The 20508-nt window shown below is 46.6% G+C and overlaps 1 protein-coding gene across 4 annotated transcripts in view; it reads left to right on the forward strand.

Annotated features, from left to right (window-relative positions):
- Nucleotides 1–785: 785 nt before the first annotated feature.
- The window catches only part of nfia (nuclear factor I/A), a 146152-nt gene continuing 126429 nt past the window's right edge, over nt 786–20508 (forward strand). For all 4 annotated transcript variants that reach the window (XM_084922179.1, XM_084922176.1, XM_084922177.1 and 1 more), the window contains exon 1: nt 786–881. In XM_084922179.1, the coding sequence (XP_084778305.1) occupies nt 786–881 (96 nt within the window). The remainder of the gene's footprint in view (nt 882–20508) is intronic.

Below are 20508 nucleotides of genomic sequence, written 5' to 3' on the forward strand. Positions count from 1 at the left end.
GGCTGAGCCTCAGCTTGAGCCTCCTGCTGTCTCCTTCCTACAGGTGAGGTGCATGATGGTGGAGCAGACTTACTGATTGAGCTCGGGATGATGAAGCTTCGGCCGGGAGAGGTGCGCTCTGTCCAGGGTCCACTCGCGCACGGCCCCTCGGTCTGGAGGTATTTATGCCAAAACACACGAGGCTCGGCTGCAGGAGGAGGAGGTGGAGGAAGAGGAGGTGGAGGGCTCACAGAGGATGAAAACAAAACAAAGCATGATAAGCAGTTCCATGTGCACCCTCCCTCCCTGCCTCCCCCTTACCTGCCTTTAAAGTGACCACGAAGAAGAAGTTTGCAGAGTTCAGCTCGCCTCTTCTTCCTCTGCTCCTGATGATGATGAAGAAGCCCTAATTAAACCGGAGGAGGAAGAAAGGGAGAAGCGACCCGAGGCGCGCGACGATGCGTAAAAAGGCTCGTCATTCCTGCGCTCGAACGCGCGCGCGTGTGAGTGAGTGTGTGTTGTGTGCGTATAGAGTGTGTGCGTGTGTATATGCAGTGAGTGTGTGTGTCTGTTTGTGCAGTGAGTTTGTGTGTGTAGGGTGTGCGCGTGTGTGTGTGTGTAGGGGGTGTGTTTTCCTCGCAGCAGATGACTGCCGCTCACCTTGCCACGGGGTCTGCAGGAGATTGGTTCATTGTCAGGGCGCTTTTTTTCCCATGATTCCATGTGCTGCGGCTACATGTTGCCCAACATGCCAGAGCAAATGTTTTCTCGGTGAGGCGTCTCATGTCCGGTGAGCGCGCTCTCAGATGAGGCTCGCGGACAGCGTGATGGCGGGGAAAAGCTCGGAAGGATCCATCAAATGGCAGCTGTGCTACGACATCTCAGCCAGGACGTGGTGGATGGTGAGTTGGCACGAGCTGCTCTCCTCCTTCTTCTCTTTCTCTTTTCCTCCCGCCAAACACCCCCGCTCCCCTCTGCTCCTCTCTCTGCTCCTCTCTGCTCCTCCCGCGGTGTCGGAGCTTCTCTCCACTCAGAAGCGCAAACTTGTCAAAGCGCGCATAAAGTGGCTCCACGTCCGTGTCCGCGCGCTCCTGCCGGTACTTACGGAGCGGACACTCCCGCCTCCCCCCTCCCTCCCCGTGATGTCCCGGGACGAGCTGGGCTCCGGCCCCGGTCGGCTACTCCGTGATGACGCGTAAGGGTCGGCGGACCCGCCGTGGTCCCACGGAGCTTCAGAAGCTCCGGGGCCGGAGGCACCTGCAGCTCCCGCTCCTCCAGCCTGAGCGCGGAGACACAACGGCGGCTTCATGCTGCCGAACAGCTCCGAGAACTCTGCATTCCTCCGGTCACACTGTGCCGTCCGCTGCCGCCGCCAGTTCCCGGTCCAAGGAGAGAGATTTTAGGTGAAGAGTTTCTATTAAAATAATCTTTTGAATTTAGTTTGAAGCAGGAAAAATAAAAAAAATAATTTATTTCCCGTTTCAATGAAGTGAATGTATTAAAATAAATTTATGGCATGCGCTGAGCACAAGATAGAAACGTCTGTTTGTCCTTAAACGTTTCTTATTAAAGGAAAAGTTTCCTGTCGTTTTACTTGATATAAAATAATTTTATTTAAATCAAATCAGCAGTGAATAATTTTATTTAAATCAAGGAGGTTAAATTAAACACATTTGTACTTTATTTATAACATTTATTTAAAAATACATTTGGAATATAAATGTAAATTCCTGATTGGACTTTACTTTTACTTTTTATTTCTTTATTAAAATGATTTTAAACCTCACAATTAAATGTAAATATAAAAAACTGAAAATAAATTAAAATAAGGCCAATGCTGGAAGTTCACAGTGATTTTAGGCAATAATTATGCACAAAAATTACGTTTTTTGGGGTGTAAAACCTGAAATATTTTCCTTTTTCCTCTAAATGATTTAAATGAACGGCACAGGTATTTTCTGGGTTTTTTCTACTGGACTTTTGCAGTAAATTCAAATTAATAATGATTTGAATTTTTCGCTCTGCGTGAAAAATTTGACAGTTCGTGGGGAGATAACAGACACGTTTACAGTGACTGCATTAAAACTCAGCAGTTGAGAGTTTTCTAATGAGGTATCACCGCAGCAGCGTCCTAAATGATCATAGCGGGTAATTAGTGGGACTTAAATCTGTGAAGCAGCAGGAAAGGTTAAACTGGCTGAAAGCACAAAGAGGATTATCTGCTCCCATTTTCAGAAAGCAGCTGTGATTATTCCAGATGATTTCAGGCCAGCGCACCAGTTTTCCTTTAGTGCTTTAATGGATTTTAGGTTTTAATCTCATTTAAATATTTTTTATAATCTGCTGTTTGGTGATTTAATATCGTTAATGAGTCTTTCAGATTCAGGATATTTTGTTTTTAAAGCTGTAAAAATGTTCTGAATTCCATCTTCCTCTTGTGGAGACGGGTTTTTTGTGAGCCTTTCTTCGGCCTTCTTCATCTTCGCTGCATGTTACAGTTAAACGCTGGAGAAGTGAAGCTGAATTGTTGCCAGTTTGTATTTATTGCTGTGTGGCATCTGCAGCAGTGAACACGTCGCCTTCATTAATAGTCACATTTACAGTGAGAGTAGGATGAAGGCGGAGAGCACGAGCAAAAAGATAGAGAAAAATAATATCAGTTTTTCTCAGAAGAGACAGAAAATTTATTTAAATTATAAACTCAAACCCATGCAGGACAAACGGGCTGCGCTTCAATTTAAACTACAGCAGAAGAAGAACATCTGACTTTCATACACAATAAAGACGAGAGAGTTTGTGTGTGTGTGTGTTCTCTGCAGGGGTTAACAGCACTACAAGCGATGTTTAGCATCACAAATAAATAAGCAACTCTGTTTTCAGGATGTTGTTGTGTATGTTTATAAACATGTTTGTAAACATGGTGCATGTGGAACATGTGGAACGTTATTATTATTATTAGAGTTTCTGCAGATGCTTTAAAAACTGTGAAATTCATGAATTTGAAAATTATTTTTAAATGTGTTAGAAAGCTGAGGAGGAGGCAGGTGTAAACACCACTAACACTGAGCTCCTAGAATATTCCCATCTCTTCAGATTGTTGTCTCTCGCTCATAGTGCCAATAAATGAGTCTTCAAAGACACAAATGAAAATATTTAGTTCCTTTTTCAAAAGCTGCTTTATGCTCATCTTAAAAGCAGAACGTTGGAGTGAGCACTGGTGGCGATTCAGCCGCAGGCGGTTTATGATTTGTACCTGATCAGAGCACATGCTGGATGTTGGAGGCTCAGGAGGACCAGTAGATGTGTGCTGCAGACGGAGCGCAGTACGGCCTCATCGGTCTGCACCTCCATCAGTTTCAGCTTCAGTGACTGACAAAGCACAAAATCCAAGTGATCTGAGTGTGTAACCCTCAGGAACTCTACACACACACAGACACACACTCACGCACACACACTCACAGAAACACACAGAGACACTCGCAGACACACTCACGCACACACACACACAGATACACCCACGCACACACTCTCACAGACACTCACAGAAACACACAGAGACACTCGCAGACACACTCACGCACACACACACACGCACACACACACAGATACACCCACGCACACACTCTCACAGACACTCACAGAAACACACAGAGACACTCGCAGACACACTCACGCACACACACTCACGCACACACACACAGATACACCCACGCACACACTCTCACACACACTCACAGAAACACACAGAGACACTCGCAGACACACTCACGCACACACACACACGCACACACACACAGATACACCCACGCACACACTCTCACAGACACTCACACACATACACACAGAGACATTCGCGCGCACACACTCACAGGAAAACACACACACACACATTGATGGTGGCGTCGGGGCAGTTTGCGGGTGTTGCCTTCAGTTGTGAGGCAGCTCTTTGAACCGGTGTGTGTAAAGTGTGTGATTGGTCGGTGGGATGGTGGTGCAGTGGATCGCATGTGTCTCACTGTCTGCTGCCCTTTGCACTTGTTTACTTCGACTCTGCAAGCTGATTGGTCCGGGCTCTGAGACCCGTTTGATGGGTTCAGGAAGGTGTGATCAGTCTCAGTGTCGCCGCCGTGCGTCCGACACCGAGGTTCAGCTTGTGTTTGTCTCTGAGACGCCTGCAGCAGAGCGAGCTCGTTGATCGTTTATTAGAAAATCTTTATCATTAATGATGAAACCGTCAAACGTTAGAAAACCATTACGATGTCCTGTCAGCTGAACCTTTCTCGATAAGGTTCAGCTGACCTTATCGAGAATCTGAGTGAAATATTTAAATATAAATCATCAGTGTTGGCGTGTGCGAGCGCGAGTCTTTACACATTCAAAGAAAATTTGAATTCTCTGCATATGAAAAGAGTTCAATCACAATGTGTTTCCCGTCTGAAAGCGTCGGAGAAGCGTTTACTGTCACAGAGAAAAACTGGAGGATTTCAGTCCCGTGTATGAGTTTGATGTGTCAGAGACCTGTGAGCTGAGCCTGATGGGTCACTGTATAATATGCAGATTCATCTTTCAGGGTGCTGAGTCTGTGAATATGTAGAAATGATGTTTTTGGACAGGGACACAAGTAAATTAATAACAGCCAGCTGTGTGTATTACTTTTCATCCAGCTCCATGCACTGCCTCCAAACACGCTGAACATCCTCATGACTGTCAGTATTAGTAACAGCTGATAATAATTTATTTAATGGCCACTCCAACGTGGGAATAATGATTGGTGTTGGCATTAATATTTTCTGTTAGTCAGTAGTTAGAGTGTAAACTGTGCCGCGGCTCTATAAATCAACAAAACGTGATTTATTGATACTATTCTCTGAGTTAGATGAAATGATGACGAGTTTACTGAGAAAGCAGCAAATAAAAACTTTTAAAACCTTTCAGCAGAGAATTTCTCAAATGGAGAAAAAAAAAAAAAGATCAGCCAGGTAAAAAAGATTCGGGTCAGCTGTTCGGTCATTTTGAAGAGTCTGCTTTATGGTGTGTTTGTGTTTATGTTACTTTGTCCACCCAGTGAGGGTGCGTTCAGGTTCGGAGAGACGTTTTAAATCACAGTGACGAACCTGTTTATGAACACCGCAGCGTGAACCGAGCAGGTCTGCATGGACGTGATGATGATGATGATGATGATGATGTCACAGCGGCCAGACTGTGTAACTTCCTCCTACACAATAAAAGAAGCTGAATATGGAACAGAGTAAATTCTTGATCATTAAGGATTCATTAATAACTACAGCTGATTGATGATTTGATTGGTTCTGACATCCATGAGCAGCTCTGACTGTGTTCTTACAGCACGATGAAGATGACATGGCGTCTTCGTCTGGCTGTTATTATTATCCTGAGCACCTGAACGCCACTCAGGACGCACTCTGTTGTCGTCTTTAAAAAGCTGAATAATTGTTAAAGCTAATTAATATCAACCACAGTAATCAAGCTATTGTGTAAGAATTAATGAGCAGCAGGAAGGTGTGTGTATGTGTTCCAGGTGAACATGCTGGCTGTTTGATGGCTCTGATTACTGACCCGTGTCCGTTAGCGGTTGGCAGTGTGCTCGGGGTCAGAGGTTGAGTGAGGCGATGCTCGGCTCTGTGAAGCGGTGACTTGGAGCGGGCCGGTGGGGCCTCAGCGCTGTGTTTGTGGTCCGTGTGAGGTCGCGTTCATTAGCCAGAGTCTGAGAGGAGGCCCGGGCCTCAGCGATGAGCTCAGCGAGCAGAAACGCAGTGCAGGAAGCAGCCGAGCATAGACAGCAAGCCAAAACTTTAGAGACTGTCCTGAAACCAGGGCGCTCTGACTGTAGCTGCGGACCGAGGAGGAGGGTGAAGGTCTTCCTGAGCTGGGCCCAGTAACGTGCACTGAGACCACTGTGGGTTTGATCTACAAATGAACACTGATCACTTTAAAACAAGCAGAAGGCTTTAACTTGTTAGTTTTGTGGTTGCTCAGTATGTGAGCGACGAACAACGAGTATGCTTCTTGTTTTCAGTGTAAAAATCAGCTTCACGGTTTTTTAAATCTACAGATGTGCATGACTTGATTCAGTAATCCACCACCCTGCTGTTATTTACATTTAATAGAAAATCTCTTTTTTCTTTTCTTCTGCAGAGTCATTGTAAAAAAAACCAAACCAACATTTTATAGTAGATGGTGAAATTGTCTGTCCTTTATTTATTTATTTCTTACCTACTTTGGTGTAGTATGTCCATGGAGGAGCAGGAAAATCTGTAGACCACAGTTAAAAGTCACAATTTATGCCCTCTTTTCCAACATGGTCCAGAAGGCCGGATTGGAGCCCTCTGGCCTTATGTTTGACACCCCTGGTCTAGAGATACAGGACCAATCTAAATCCAGGTTTTTGCCACTTGCTGCTCCTAAATGGCATTCAGTGGCCCGATCATGATGATTGTTGACCTTTGACCCAGAGGGCTCTCGTTATTTAACGTGCCTTTTCTCTTTGGAGCTCGGGTTCTTAGTAAAATCAGACTGATGAGAGGATGAGTTTTTGGTGTTCAGTATGTTGAGAAAGAACCTGGAGAGTACCACCTTTACCTCCGCCAGTGACATCTCGTGATTGGCCGGGCTCCCTGAGGTGGAGCTTGCACTCAGTTTGGACTTGGATTTAGGATTTTTTGGGTAGATGATTTGGTGTCTGAAAAAAAGAGACTCTGCTCCACGCTTGGAGGTAATTTTCAGGCTGGGAGGACTGCTCTTTAACTTTTCTTCCTCCGTGAAAACTCGAATCAGTGTGTGTAGGAAAGGTGCGCTGATGGATTTAGGTGGTTTCCCAAACAGACGCCAACTTAAAGAGCGCGGACTGTTCCTTTAAAAGCACCGCGACCTTGTGCTTGATCAGCTGATGGAAATGACTCATTTTTTCACACTAATTTTACCTTTTCAGCACAGAGTTCACGCAGAGATGGCCCGGCAGGGTCACGTGGTCTGTGTGTGTGTGTGAGTGTGTGTGTGTGTGTGTGTGTGTGAGAGTATGTGTGTGTTACACAGCGAGTGTCATATTGAGCAGAAGATGTTTCCAATTTGGAGGCGGCCATGAGCAGGCAGAGATGATTAGAGGGGAGGAAATTGGAGGATTAGGATTGTCTGCTTGAACTTCCTGAACGTGGCGTGCTCGCTCGCCCACGCCTTTCTTTCCCTCTCTCTCTCTGTGCATTCGTCCTGGCCCTCTCTCGCCCTCCCCGTGGTTGTCCCGCGGTGTGGAAAGTGCGAGGACACGTCGAGTCCTCGAGCTCCCGGCGAGTCTCAGGCTGTCGAACGTGACTCACTCCTCTGCTCGCCTTTCACCTCTCCTTTCCTCTCCCCCATCATCCCTTCTTTCCTTGCCTTCTGTCCTTCCTTCCCCTCTGTTTTCTTACCTTGCATTTTTCATCATCATTACTTTTCTCCACATCCTATTTTCTTCCTTTTTCTTTTTGGTTTGCTTCTGTTTTATTTCTCACACTCCATCGTTTCTGTCTTTGTTCACTTTTTTCTTTCCCTCCCTTCTTTAGAGCTTCCCTTCCTCTTTTTTTTCCTCAAGTATTTATCATCTTTTCTTTCTTTGCTCTTTATTCCTTTTTCTGTTCTCTTTCTCGTGTTCTTGTATCTTCAGATTTCCTTTTGCTTTATTCCTTTATTCTCACTGTGTTTCCTTCACTCTTTGTTTCTCTGTTTAATTTTCTTTATTTGTAATGATCTTCATTTCCTAATGTTAATGTCTCTGTTGTTTCCTGCGCTGCGTCTCTTCCTGAAACACGATGAAGTGAAGCCGTTGCTGTTCTGTCCGTTGTATTCGTTCTCAGACTCTGTGGAGTTTGAGTTTATCTGTGAGCTGTGATTCCAGTGCCTCTCTGCAGCTTCTCCTCCTGCTCTGCGTCCAGGGAGAGGTCGTCGTCGGCTCGGGGCTCTAATATCCGCTCTTGTTTTACCCGTCTTAGTGAGGAAAGCTGAGCCCGGGGCGGCCTTAAAGGAACATGCTGCATTTCTGTTGCTCACAGAAGGAAAACTACTGACCAGATCTGCGCCGCGTGAGCAGAAGTATTTGGAGGGTGAGACATGCAACCTTATGTCACCGTTAAGATGAGTCTGATATCGTCCTCTCACCTTCGGCTCTGAAACGTCTGACTGCTCCTTAAACTGGTGTCTGAACTTTGACCTGAGCGGGCAGCGAGAAGGTGACTCCTGAGCAGCGAGGATCTGTTTGACGGGTTTTTCCTGCTGCTAGTTTCTGGCAGGGTCCTCGATGGAGCTCTGAGAACAGACGTACCGGCCTGGAGTCGGTCCAGAGCCCGAGAGCCGCTGACTCCAGATCAGATTAGGTGCACAGAGGGTGGAGATGAAAGACTAAATGAGTTTTCATTTTATTTTCAAAGAAACTCTTAAAACGTGACTCAGACTGATGACTTTTAATTAGAAAAATCAAATGAATCTGATTCAGTTCCATGATGTAAAATGTCTGAATCGGATCATCATGTAATTATCTCCACTCTCAACTGATGAGTGTTTGTTCAGAACTACTTTCTGTGGTGGTTTCATCCACATTTAGCTCTGAACTGTTGAATGTTGTCGTCCTGCTGTTTGCTGTGATCGTCTGATTGCACTGAATCAAGCTCAAGGATTAACTTTACTTTGTACATGTTCTCATTTCATTTTAGTTTCAGCTACGGGCTGCACTCCAACGGCTCCGTGGGTGTGGGAAGAGATTTGAGCTGTATTAATCATTTAAAAATCCGATTCTTTGATTTTAAAGGGATGCAGCTGCTCAGGTTTACCGATGTATACTGAGCAAACGGCGAGCTGGATTCAGGTCATTTGTTAAAAAGAAGTGCGTCCACCACGCCATGCTGAAACCACACATCTTTTCCTCAGTCAGATTCCGACTTTTCCCAGATTCCTGAATAATTGCTGCTGAAATAAAGGACAGGAAACTGTCACCGAGCTGGCAGCTGAAAACACAGGTGTGTGAGCCCGGAAGCTTTGTACTTCATGTGCGACCAAACCTTTGCTAAAAGAAGGAGCACATACCTGAGCACACCTGCCCCCTCTGACAGGAATGACCGCAGTCACGTTTTCTTTAAACATCTCAGATTTGACGTCACTTTTTTCCTCCTTGTGTGTCTTTTTCATTGCACGGTTCTTCCTCTTCTTCTTCTCCTTGCTCTTTTCCATTCCCAGCTCTTTGCCTCCCTTCTTCCTCCTCTCCTTCCTCTTCCTCAGCCCCTCTTTGTCCTCCTCCTCTGCCTCCTGCTCCCTGTCTGTTCCTCCCTGGAGAAACATGGCTACCAGCCAAGACAGCTGCTTCTTCTTGGGCTTGTTTTTGTATGAGTGCTGGACGTCCTGCTGGGAGGAGAGACAATGGGACAGTTGTTGATGATGATGATGATGATGATGATGATGATGATGATGACGATGTGAGGTCGTTTACACCCTGAATACTTCATACCTTTACCTGCTGGTATGATATTCAACTCTCAAACAAGTTTCTGGTATATGTTTTTCACCATTAAAAACCACAAAGAAATGGTGAAAAAGAGAGAAAAAATACTATTTTATTTATATTATTTTTTATACTCAGAAAATGTGTTAAAACAGCACAAATCTGTGAGTCTGAAGAGCTTTAAACCCACCTTCCTTCCCTCACCCAGGAGGGGGCGACTCCTCCGGTGGTTTAAAGACGTCTCTGAGGAAATGAGCCTCGTGCTGATAAGTTTCTGGTCTCAGTCGCTGCTTTCAGGTCTGACTGAAGGTCATTTTGTAAACTCTGTTCCTGTTAGAGTCTGAGGGGACGCTGACAAGCTCCGCCCCTCACTGGTCACGTGTGGTTTCAGAATAACAAAGTTTGTATTACTCAGCGCAGCTTCATTTGTGTCTTTTCTTACATAAAATTCTTTTGTTAGTTAGACTTTTCTGGAGTCTTTATTATCATGTCTCATCATGTGATTAGGAGCACACGTGTGTGCGTGTCAACATAAACATGAGTGATTATATGAACAGTGCATGTTGTGATTTATTAAAATAGCGAGACGGTGCTGAGGTTTTCATTTAAAGAAGAAGGAATAGTGTGAATAGCCAACTTATTGTTATTATTATTATTGTTATTAAACATAAAAACTAATTTTAGCTAGTGTTGCATGGTTTTAGTCACTGTTTTCTTTTGCTGTATTTTTCACTGCATTCATCTCCATAAAAGTTGCTCTCTGAATGAAGCGTGACCTCACGAATGTCGTTTGTGTGTGTGTGTGTGCATGTGTGTGTGTGTTGTCTATCTGGAGGTCAGGTGCGTGCACAGAAGAGCTGCACGGCGGATGAATGCAGCGCCGGCTTCCCCTCTGTCTCTGAACCGAAAGATCTCGGCTGAACAAAGCGAGCTTTGTCTGTGTGCTGGGAGCCGCGGCTCTCTGCCAGCTTGGGCTCGGTATCAAAACGCTGCTGCTCTCCACATAAGCCGCTCTCTCGCTGTAATCACTTCAGTAACTGATATTTTTGGCCTCTCGGGGAAACGAGTCAGGACACTGCCATATCGCCTTTAACAGAGTGTGAACTCCTTCTCTCTACGCTCCGGGTTTGGTCTCCACCACGGAGCATTTGTCAGCTCAGACTGCAGACAGCTTCTGAGCGTCTCTGAGCGTCCCAGGTTATTGTGTTGTCACTGCAATAGCGGATATGAACGTAGCTTCAGGTTTTTGTGTTGTTAGTGAAGGTGTTTTACTTCTTAGTGGGGTACATCACCATGGTGCGCGCAAAACCACCAGAACCACCAAAACCAGAGCTCTGATTGGTCAGTGGAACGTCGTCCCGACTCATGCAGATACAGACAGTCTGAAGTGTTTGAATACCTTCTTTCTTTTTTCCAGTTGACTTGCCGGAGGTCTTTCCCCGCTTTCCTGTCCTGCCTTCACTGTATTTGTCAAATAAAGTTGAAAAAGGCCAAAAAAACAAACAAACACTCCAACTTTTATCTCTTTATTCATTAGAATGGCAGGAATTTGTGGTGAACACCTGTACAGTCATCAGGGCTGTGGGGGCCCACTGCAGGCTTTCTGCTGGGATCTGGCCATGGTTATGGCTCTTGTCCTCTCTGGGTGATGGTTTTCAGTAACTCGGTGTGTGTACCTTTTTCGACCCTGTCTTATTGAGGCTCTGTGCGCTCAGAAAGGGCCAATCAGAGCTAAGCTGTGAGTCCAATAGCAGAGTGTTAAAGCCTCAGTTTCATCTGTGTGTATGTGTGTGTGTTTCATCCACAGAGTGTGGCTGCTTTGTGTGTCTGTGTTTTCACTCTTTTGTGATTGCAACAGGAAAAATTGGAAACAGAATCCAGAAACACCATCTGCTGTGTGTGTGTGTGTGTGTGTGTGTGTGTGTGTGTGTGTGTGTGTGTGTGTGTTGGTCTGCAGCCACTCTGCGTTCGGCTGCCAGCAGAGGTGTCAGTCTTCAGGCTGTTTGCCGTTTGCTCGATTGGCAGAAATGGATTTTTGCCATTTTTTCTCGGTAAATATCACCTGTTCTGTCACGCAGCCGTCAACACTCCGGCCTGGAAGCATTCGCACGCTTTGGCTGTTTTTGCTCTGCTAGTGTTTCCCTCCTGTGCGTCTGTTTATTTCTCAGACTTTGCTTCTGTGTGAAGAAAATTAAAATTCTGGAGCTGATCCAGGTCCCGGCTGTTTGTTGTTCCTGCAGAAAAAGGATCGGAGGAGGTTTTTATTCCTTTTTTTAAGAATAATTCTTGTTAATTTCAGTCTACTGCGTTCTTGTGACTCAGCTTCAGATTTCATGGGGAAGCCAACAACAGCGAGCATTAGCAGAGATCTCTGACGGAGCTGGCCGTGCTGCTCTGGCTTCCTACTAGTGTGCTGTGTGTCGTCATCATATAGAAAGTACCATATTTAACCCCACATTTGACCTCTGACCTCTCCTTCTAGGTTTGCTATCTCTAAGTGCTTCGAGTCTGTTTGTGCTTACGTTAATGAAGAACTGAGCTAACAAAACCAAAATAAGAGCTCTGCAAAAGGATGAAAGCTGAAACTCAGAGAAGCATCAGTGTGGAAAACAAAAGAGCGATGGATGAAATCTTCTGCCTCACCTGAGCGGGTGGAGTGGGTGGAGGGGTCTGAGCTTCTACTGTAAAAAGAAAAGTTGGGCAGAGACACAGCAGTGTGTGTTTGTGTTCACAGTAATCATGACGTGACTGAATATTATCGGCTTCGTCCTAGTTAATTATGTCCTATCAAAGCTTGCAGCAGCTGCAGCATGCCACCAAATGTCCTTTAATCACATATGCCCCCCCGCCTGGCCCCCTCAGCAGCCGGGTCGTGACGTTGTGGTGAGAAAGTTTAACCTGTTAATGCTTTAATAGCAATCCAATTGGTGAAACAATTAAACAAATGAAACAACGCCTGCAGGAAATAACATCAGAGTGCCACTTAGCCCATGATGGTGAGCGGCGGGGGATTAGTGGAAACTGCCAGATGTTTGCATGACATCAGACGGCCGATGAGCCCTCGTGCTGCTGTCGGTGGTACAGACAGGAAGTGAGATGTTTCTGATGTGATTCACAGCTTTGATTGGAGGAAGAAGAGTCATAATTGGTTCTATAGGTGGGACCGCTGTAGTAGCTTTGACTAGTAAGCATGGCGGTGACAGCGTTTCCCACCAATCAGCTGTCAGGAAAACATCCTTGTTTCTATTTTTTTTTTTCTGAACACAAATCCTCTGAAGAGAAGGCGCGCTGAGGCTAAGCAGGAAGTTAACGGTTGTGGTGCGAAGGTGTTACTGACACAGGATGACATGGCGGCGGTGAAGATCATGATCCTCTGGGACGGCAAAGAGGCTTGGCCAACAAATTCCAGTCACCATCTCTGGTGCTCCCTATGAAACAGGAAGTTCAGAGAAAGGAGGAGCTGTGTCTGCACTCTGGGGTCATGTGATCCGTGTTGTCCTGACTTGAGTCACGCCCGCGGCTCCTTTCAAGGGTGAAGAAAAAGACTTGACTGTGATTTGCAAGGACAGGTGGGTGATTTTAGGCGTCCCCGTGGGGCCGTACGTTTTAGACGTACAGCATCCAAATTTCACGATCTGACTTTCACCCCTCTGGAAATGTAACTACATGTCAGGTCGACCACATATGAAACACCGGGACACGTGATCCGGTGACATTTAACACGTGACGTACCGGCACGATGCGGCAATGCAGCCACCTGACATCATCGACTCTGCAAAGACTCTCCGCAGCCTGAATCTGGCCTGAGGAGGGTTTGTCAGCCGCTTCCTCCAAGGACTCGTTCACCACCGCCAAATGATCACCTCTTTATCAGAGTGCACGCACACACACACGCACACACACCTCCCTCACCTAATTAAGTTGATTCAGTGGTGCCTGTGTGTGTGTAGGAGCCCATTATTTACACCTGTCCGCTTGGCTGACCCTGCCCAGCCTGTCGCCGTGTTTTGCCAACGACTCCAACAGGGGGAGCCTCGACCTCGCACCCCCCTCACCGTCCCGCCCCGCCCCTGGGGGACCCATGAAGGAACAGCTGGTAGGGGCATCGTGGGAGACCTCGTCTCTGCTCTCACACATGAAACACCCACTAACAGGAGAGGATGTCCTCTCCATTTCTTTTAGTCTGAGGGTGCTCAACGGGGGGTCTGTGGACCTCCAGGAGTGCTTTGGGATGGGTGGGGTGGGGGTGGGGGTGGGGGGGGGGGGGGTCAGCGTATTTATAAACTTTCTGCGGAGTCTTAAATCTGCTGCACACTCTCAAGGCTTAAAGAAAAGGGTAAAGCTGTTGGCATATTGGTTAAAACTGCTTGACGCTCCATGCAACTCAGCCATGCACAAATGCATCATCACAGGTCATTAAGGAGAACACAGATCTGAGCATATGGAGCATCACAGCTCTTTAAGTGGAAGGAGAACCCAGCTGGCACCAGGAAGACGAGCAAAGTTTAAAAATGTTGGCTTCAGTCTGAGCATTAAACTAAAACTGAAGTCAGAATTAGTTTTCTCTCGACACTGAGGATGTGTTTAAGGGCGTTCTGATGTCATGTTCAGAGAACCCACACAGCAGATAGATTCGGGACTAATCTGGGCTTTTCTTGGCTCAGGTATGTGTTCTGAGGGTCAGCTGAAAATCGAATGTACCTGAGAGCCGCCTGGGTCAGGTGGACCTGTGGCGGCGTTGAATCAACGAGGGAAAGTGTGGAGGTGTGATGGGGTGGTGCAGCCAGGTGGAGGTGCGATGGTGAGCTTTGATTGGATAAAACAGTCTGAGGTGGTGGTTCGCCTCTTCTCACCTCTTTCCTCTTGTAGCTGCACATGCAGATTAAAGGAGGTGAAAGTTAAAAACATCACAGCGGAGTTTTCTCTCCTCCTTCATCCTCCCCCTCCCCCTCCGGCGCAGCAGGAGGCCCTCCCCCAGCCTCCTCCTCCCCCTCCTCTGCCAGCCGGGCAGCGTGGAGGGCAGCGGGGGCGCAGAGGAGCCTGGTGCTGCCTGATGGCGGTCAGGACAGGCCGTGCCGTCTACAGATGTGATGCCAGCTTTTGCCGGGGGTCACCTTGGAGAGGCCGATGGCAGCACGTCCACCCCCACCAACCCCCCCATCACTACAGCTGGCTCCCTGCTTAATCCGCCACAGGGGGGGGCAAGCGGGAGGCCACGCGGCCCTCTGCATGTTCTGCACATACAGACGCCGGGTGGGGGGGCAGGGCTGAACCAGGCAGAAGCTGAACTGTGAGCTGGAGGACAGACTGAAGTTTGAGCGAGCTGCAGGTCAGAGCCCAGAACATCCTTCTGAAGCTCCGCTGCGAGCTCGCCATTGTAACCAAGACATTATTGTGTGATTGGCAGACATCAGGGCGGTGGAAGAAAAAGGCCACACGATGCATTCAGGTACAGCTCATAGCCGTGGTTATAAACTGTGCGTTAAATCACTTTCAGAGGTTTTCATGGTGGTTTTACTCTTCCAGCTGCAGCACGGTGCCCTCAGAGAGCAACCACGCCACCAAGAAACATGAGCGAAAATCAATTTTCTCTTAAGTCTCCGAAGTTTCAGGAACATTTCCAAACAATAAAACCTGAACTGGAACTCAACGAGCTGAAAACAGAAACTAAAAATTAAATAAAAATGAAACTATTGATGACATTATTATGATGGAATATTAATAATCATAATAAGAGATAATATGTATTTAGTTTGCTGTAGTTATATAATATAATAACTGGCTTGTGTTTTTAAGACTGTATTTTTGGCTGTTTTAGGCAAATACAGAACAATGAAGTGATTTTCACTCAGCAGGAAAACGGTGAGGATTAAATCTGTAGTTCTTATTGATGCCTCGATACAGGAAAAACCTCTTCCCTGTCAGATCTTGGAGGGATCTTCAGAAATTGTCACGCTGTTTTCCAGAGCCCTGATTGGTCAGTAGGCAGTAGTTTTGTCTGTGTATTTTCACGTGTTTTTTGGCAGGGTGCTGCGTGTTCAAGCATCAGTTTTTCTCCAGCGTTGAACACATGCTGAGTTGATGAGCTCGGCACCACAGAGCTGCCCCGGTTTCCACCAAAAGGTCTTTGTGTGTCTCGGTGGGCCTTAAAATCCTGCATGAGGTTTTTTTTGTTTCTGTTTCTGAGTCATGCTCAGAAAGGTCAGGGTGAGTCGGAAAGACAAAGAGAGTCTTTCAGAGCTCTCAGATCCTCCTGGCTCCATCGCCGGCTTTGGAGGCTCCAGTTTTTGGTGGTTCGGCACTCTTTCTGCTTCCTTTCCGAGCTCTTAAAGTTGTTTGGTTCCTTGCCGTGTTCTCCAGCCTCTCCGTCTTTGCGCTCAGCAGCAGCCGCGTTTATTCTGAACTAATCAAAGGAATTGATGCCAGCTGTGCGGCAGTCTGCCCGGCATGTGATCGGGACTGAGCTCTGTTGATTTCAATAATCTTTGTGAATGTTATTAAAATGTTGATGCTGATGGTTTAGAAGCAAGGTTTAACCCGGCATGCTGATCCCAGCGAGGTAGTAGAGTTCAGATATTTGCGTGCTGGGAACATCAGAGCCCTCGGAGCGCAGTGGAAGACGTTTTAACGGTGGTGAAGCCGACAGCATCAGTCAGACTCTCCGTGTGGTCGGCAAAAGGTGAAGATCTCCTTTTCCAAACTGGATCCATGCTCTCCACTAATCAGCCGCACATCTGCATGTTCCTAATTTTTTCCATGTCCCGTCCCGATTCTCTGCGCTTGCCTAGCTCTAATGGGCTGGTTCTGGTTTCAGTGGGAAACGTCGGAGGGGCTTTACTCTGCCGAACCTGCAGACATTAACAGATCAGCCAGAGGAGATTACATTCCTGCCTCGAACTGAGGGTTTCTGTGATAGACTGTGCAGATAAAGAGGTCATGATTAAATTATAAACTGCGTTCAGAGCCCATTTTCCAACTCTGGGACATCCTGTAGAAAGCGGGTTTAATGATGATTATCAGAATTATTATGGATTTATGAGCTAAGTCTCTCAGGTCTTCAACTGTTTATATAAATATATTTATGTTGTTCTTTTGAAATTCAGTCATGAAATATACTTTGTGCTGTTAGTTGCAGCAGGTATTATCAGTGGGAATGCAGGACGTGGTGGAATCGTCCTTTTAAAGCCTCTGTGTCTGCTGTATTTCCAGCGTGACCGCCTGCGCTGCAGTTCAGTGATCGAGCAGGTACAGCTGCAGGTGAGTGAGGCCTCGGACGGGACGGGCTGAAACCAGAGAGGGCCGAGGTGGCTCGGCGCTGATGGTCGACTGGGAGCATTAATGAAGCAGATTAGGTGTCCCGGTGGCCCTGCGGGCCTGCAGAGGCCAGGCAGGCTGCCACGCTGTCCACACACTGAACAGCAACAACCCAGCTCGCCGTCCACCACACCAGCACAGACCCAAGGGTCCTCAAACCCCGCCTCCACACTGATGGACTCAGAGTCATAGACATGGCTGCTGTTGGGAGATGAAACAGTGTTTAGAGCAAAATTCCATCAACACATTTATTTCTGACTGCTTTGTGATACCCGTGCAGCTGTAATGCTTCACCAACGAGCCCCTCAAACAGCCTCAAAGCTGTAACTACAAACCTTAACTAATTACTAACTATTGATACTAACTACTGATTAATCAGAGGCAGCTGCTGTACCGCTGATCACGATTTTAATCAGACGCCTTCCTCTCGAACGTGGGTGATTATGCATTTTTGAGCTGAAAATATTCTAACTCTTTGTCGCAGAAAGACTTCCAGCTGATAGAGGTGGAGAAACCCTATGACATCCTCTCGCTCTGAAAATAAGTGACTTTAACTTAATTCCAGCTGTAGTCCTCTGATTGGCTGTTAGGAGGAGTTTATCAGTGGTTTGAGGAATGTCCAAAAACACCTGAGTTTGTGCGACTGAGGTGAGGTGAGCAGAGACGTCAGCAGAGGGTTCGAGTAAAGTAGTGAAACAAACCACAGATGGAGCTCTGAGGTGGGTTTTGTTGGTTCTGTTGTGGTCCTGAAGGCAGAGTTGTTCTCAGGGCTGGCATTGCGCTGGGATTAGTCGCTGAATCATCGATCGTTAGTAAGCAGATCACACGAGTCTGGCACGAGTGCAGTGACCTGCTGTTGGCCCATATTAATATTATTCAGATTCCCTTTCCTGACCCCTTCTGTCTGCTCATATTAGCTTTGCATGATTCACAGTTCAAAATAATTCCTCTTTGTCTGATACTGGACCTCAGTGCAGCCCCTCAGTTCAACCTTATGCTGAAACAAGCTGTTTTAGCTCCTCCCCCCTCGTTTAAGCAGCCATTCTTCTGAGCACAAGAATACCTCACATCCACCTTGTGAGGTGGGTGGAGCTTCCATTCCGTTTTTCATGACGTCATCCAGATCCGAGAGTCTGTGATAATGATAGCTCATCATTAGAAAGTCTGATCATGTTTAATATGAACACGCAGCTCTCAAACAGCAGTCACACGGCAGGAATTGAGGAGAATATAGTTGGAAATGTGAAAACATGTCTCACAAACAGTAAAAGGAAGTCAGCCTTTTTCCATGCACGGATTAAAACCACTCGTTATGTGTGGCTGATTTCAGCAGATTCAGGAGTTAAGATCCTCCACAGCGTTCTCCCTCCTCATCCTCCGCCTCCTGCTGCTCCTGCATGCCGGACTCATTTCAGCTCCCACACACTCTGAGCCCTGCAGTTTGTTTAGGACTCGAAGCCCGTCCCATAAAAGAGCCATTTCGGGGTGAATGGAGAGGTCTGTTCGAGGGGCCGGAGGACAATGAAATGGGATCAGTGAGCAGCGGATTTAATTAATCCGGGGAACGAGGAGAGAACAGGAGAGACCCAGCTGGAGATCACAAACCAGCTCTGCAGGCCCAGATCAAAATACTGCCACAGGAAGACTGCTCACCGCTCTGACCTTTGACCTCTTTGCAGGATGAGCTTACAGATGTCTTAAATATACCGAAGTATTAATAATACTTGAAATAATTTCCCTGACTCTGATGGGTTTTTTTTCTTTGCTAAAACCAGCTGTAAAAAATTAAAAAGTCTATTTGAATCATTTCAAAACTCCAAATTTTCTGATCCTAGTCAAAAATTATGATTTATATTAGCTGTGCACAGACCAGCAGACAAAGTGTCCGTTCACGTGTTACTGCTGCATCCAGTGAAAGCTGCTTGTTGTGTGATGAAGGGCGGGGCCAGCGTAAGGCTGCGAGTCACACAGAAGTACCGACATGCTCTCACACACGAAGTGGGCGCTTTGTGACAGAGTTGACTGTCTCATTTGGATATTTGAAAGTCGTGATGTTCGCAAGCTGACCCTGAAGTCGATTGTCCCAAACTCTCCACCTCCCGATTCCCAACTCCAACCATTCTGATAACTCTTGAACCCCCTCAGTTAACCTCCGGGATCAGTGTGTCAGTGCAGGTGAAATCATGACATCACGCTACAGTACATCTGACCTGGAGCTTGTAGAAAGACAAAATTCTACTCATCCACTCATTCAGACATGACAGTGAGCATCCAGGCTTCTGTTTCCCCTTTAATCAAACTCAGCAGTAAGGAAAGGGAATCGCAAACAGTCCCTGGAGCGGGTGGGGGTGCTCTCTGTCATCGGGAACGTTTGGCAGAGACTTCACGTTAGCCGAGCTGTGTGATTGACAGATATATTGATTATCAGTCCATCGCCGTAGCGATCGGAGCCGTGCTGGATGATTATTATCTCATCTGGAAAAACACTCCTCCTCCTCCGGAGAGTCGTGCCCTCAGTGCGTCCTGTCAGGTGACTGACAGGTGACGACGGCCGCTCAGGGACTCTCTCCAAACACACTCTCTGACCTTTGACCTCTGGCTCGGTGTCAGACTGACAGAGAGCCAGAGAGCGTTACCTCATCGGCAGCAGGGTTAACCCTAGGCGTGCTGCTCTTCAGGAAACTCGGACGATGATGTTAGAAAGTTTTGAGCGTCTGTCTCTGAGCTGAGCTCCGTCGCCTGCAAGTGTTTGACCACAGCCTCCATTTATTCCTCCCTTTAATTATTACTTAAACTTAATTATTTCTTCTGTCTTTTGGTTAAACACATAATTATTCCTGGAATTCATAAAGGATCCAACATGTAAGCTTTAATGAGCCCGCAGTGGAGGTGCTGCTGGATTCACTGCACCCAGAAACACAACGGAGTTCATTCTGGAGTCATTAAAACTGATCAGGAATATTTAAGGTCATAAAATGTGTTTACAAAATATCATTGTTACCTGAGGTGGTGCACATCAGTGTGACAAGTTCACATACTTTATTAGATGATGGGGATTCACCTTTGTCATGGTTCTGGGTTGTCTGACCCAGTGTTGGCATGTATTATTATGTATTATTATTTAATGTTCATTAGTTAGTCTAGAGTTTATCCTATATCTTGAATTATCTAGGTTTCCCTGTTTAGTTCTTGTCTTTGTTCTCTCTGTCCCTCTCTGTGGGTTTGTATCCTGTTTCCTGTTCCCATGTTCCCCTCCTCGTGTTCATACCTTGTCTCCCATGTCTGTCGTGTGTATCCATGTATGTTTCCCCAGCCCTGTCATGTCTCTCTCTCTCGCGCCCTCTCTCATGTCTTTCTCCTTCCTTCGGCGTTCCCCTCGTTGTCTCTTCCCGTTGTCCCCATCTCGTTTCCCTCAGTGTTCTCTCCTCCCAGCTCCCATGTCATGCTCTATGAATTAGTCTGCATCTTAGTGCTTCTTGTTTTACTTTGATAGTCTCATGTTCAGTTCTGTTTCCCCCCGTCTCGTTAGCTAGATCACGTTCACCTTATTTGCTCTTATGTGTATTTATGTCAGTGTCTCCCTCTGTCCTGCGTCGCGATCTCCCTCATGGCCGTGCGTTTCTCCTGGTTTAGTTTTGTATTATTTTCCATCCAGCAATAAAGCTGTTTTTTTTTTTTTTACTTAAGTCCAGCCTTCCGCACACAGCAACATATGACAACCTTTTATTATTATC

Source organism: Perissodus microlepis, chromosome 23, assembly GCF_051167445.1.
Source record: "Perissodus microlepis isolate ML-2025 ecotype Zambia chromosome 23, ASM5116744v1, whole genome shotgun sequence".
NCBI classification, from domain to species: domain Eukaryota; kingdom Metazoa; phylum Chordata; class Actinopteri; order Cichliformes; family Cichlidae; genus Perissodus; species Perissodus microlepis.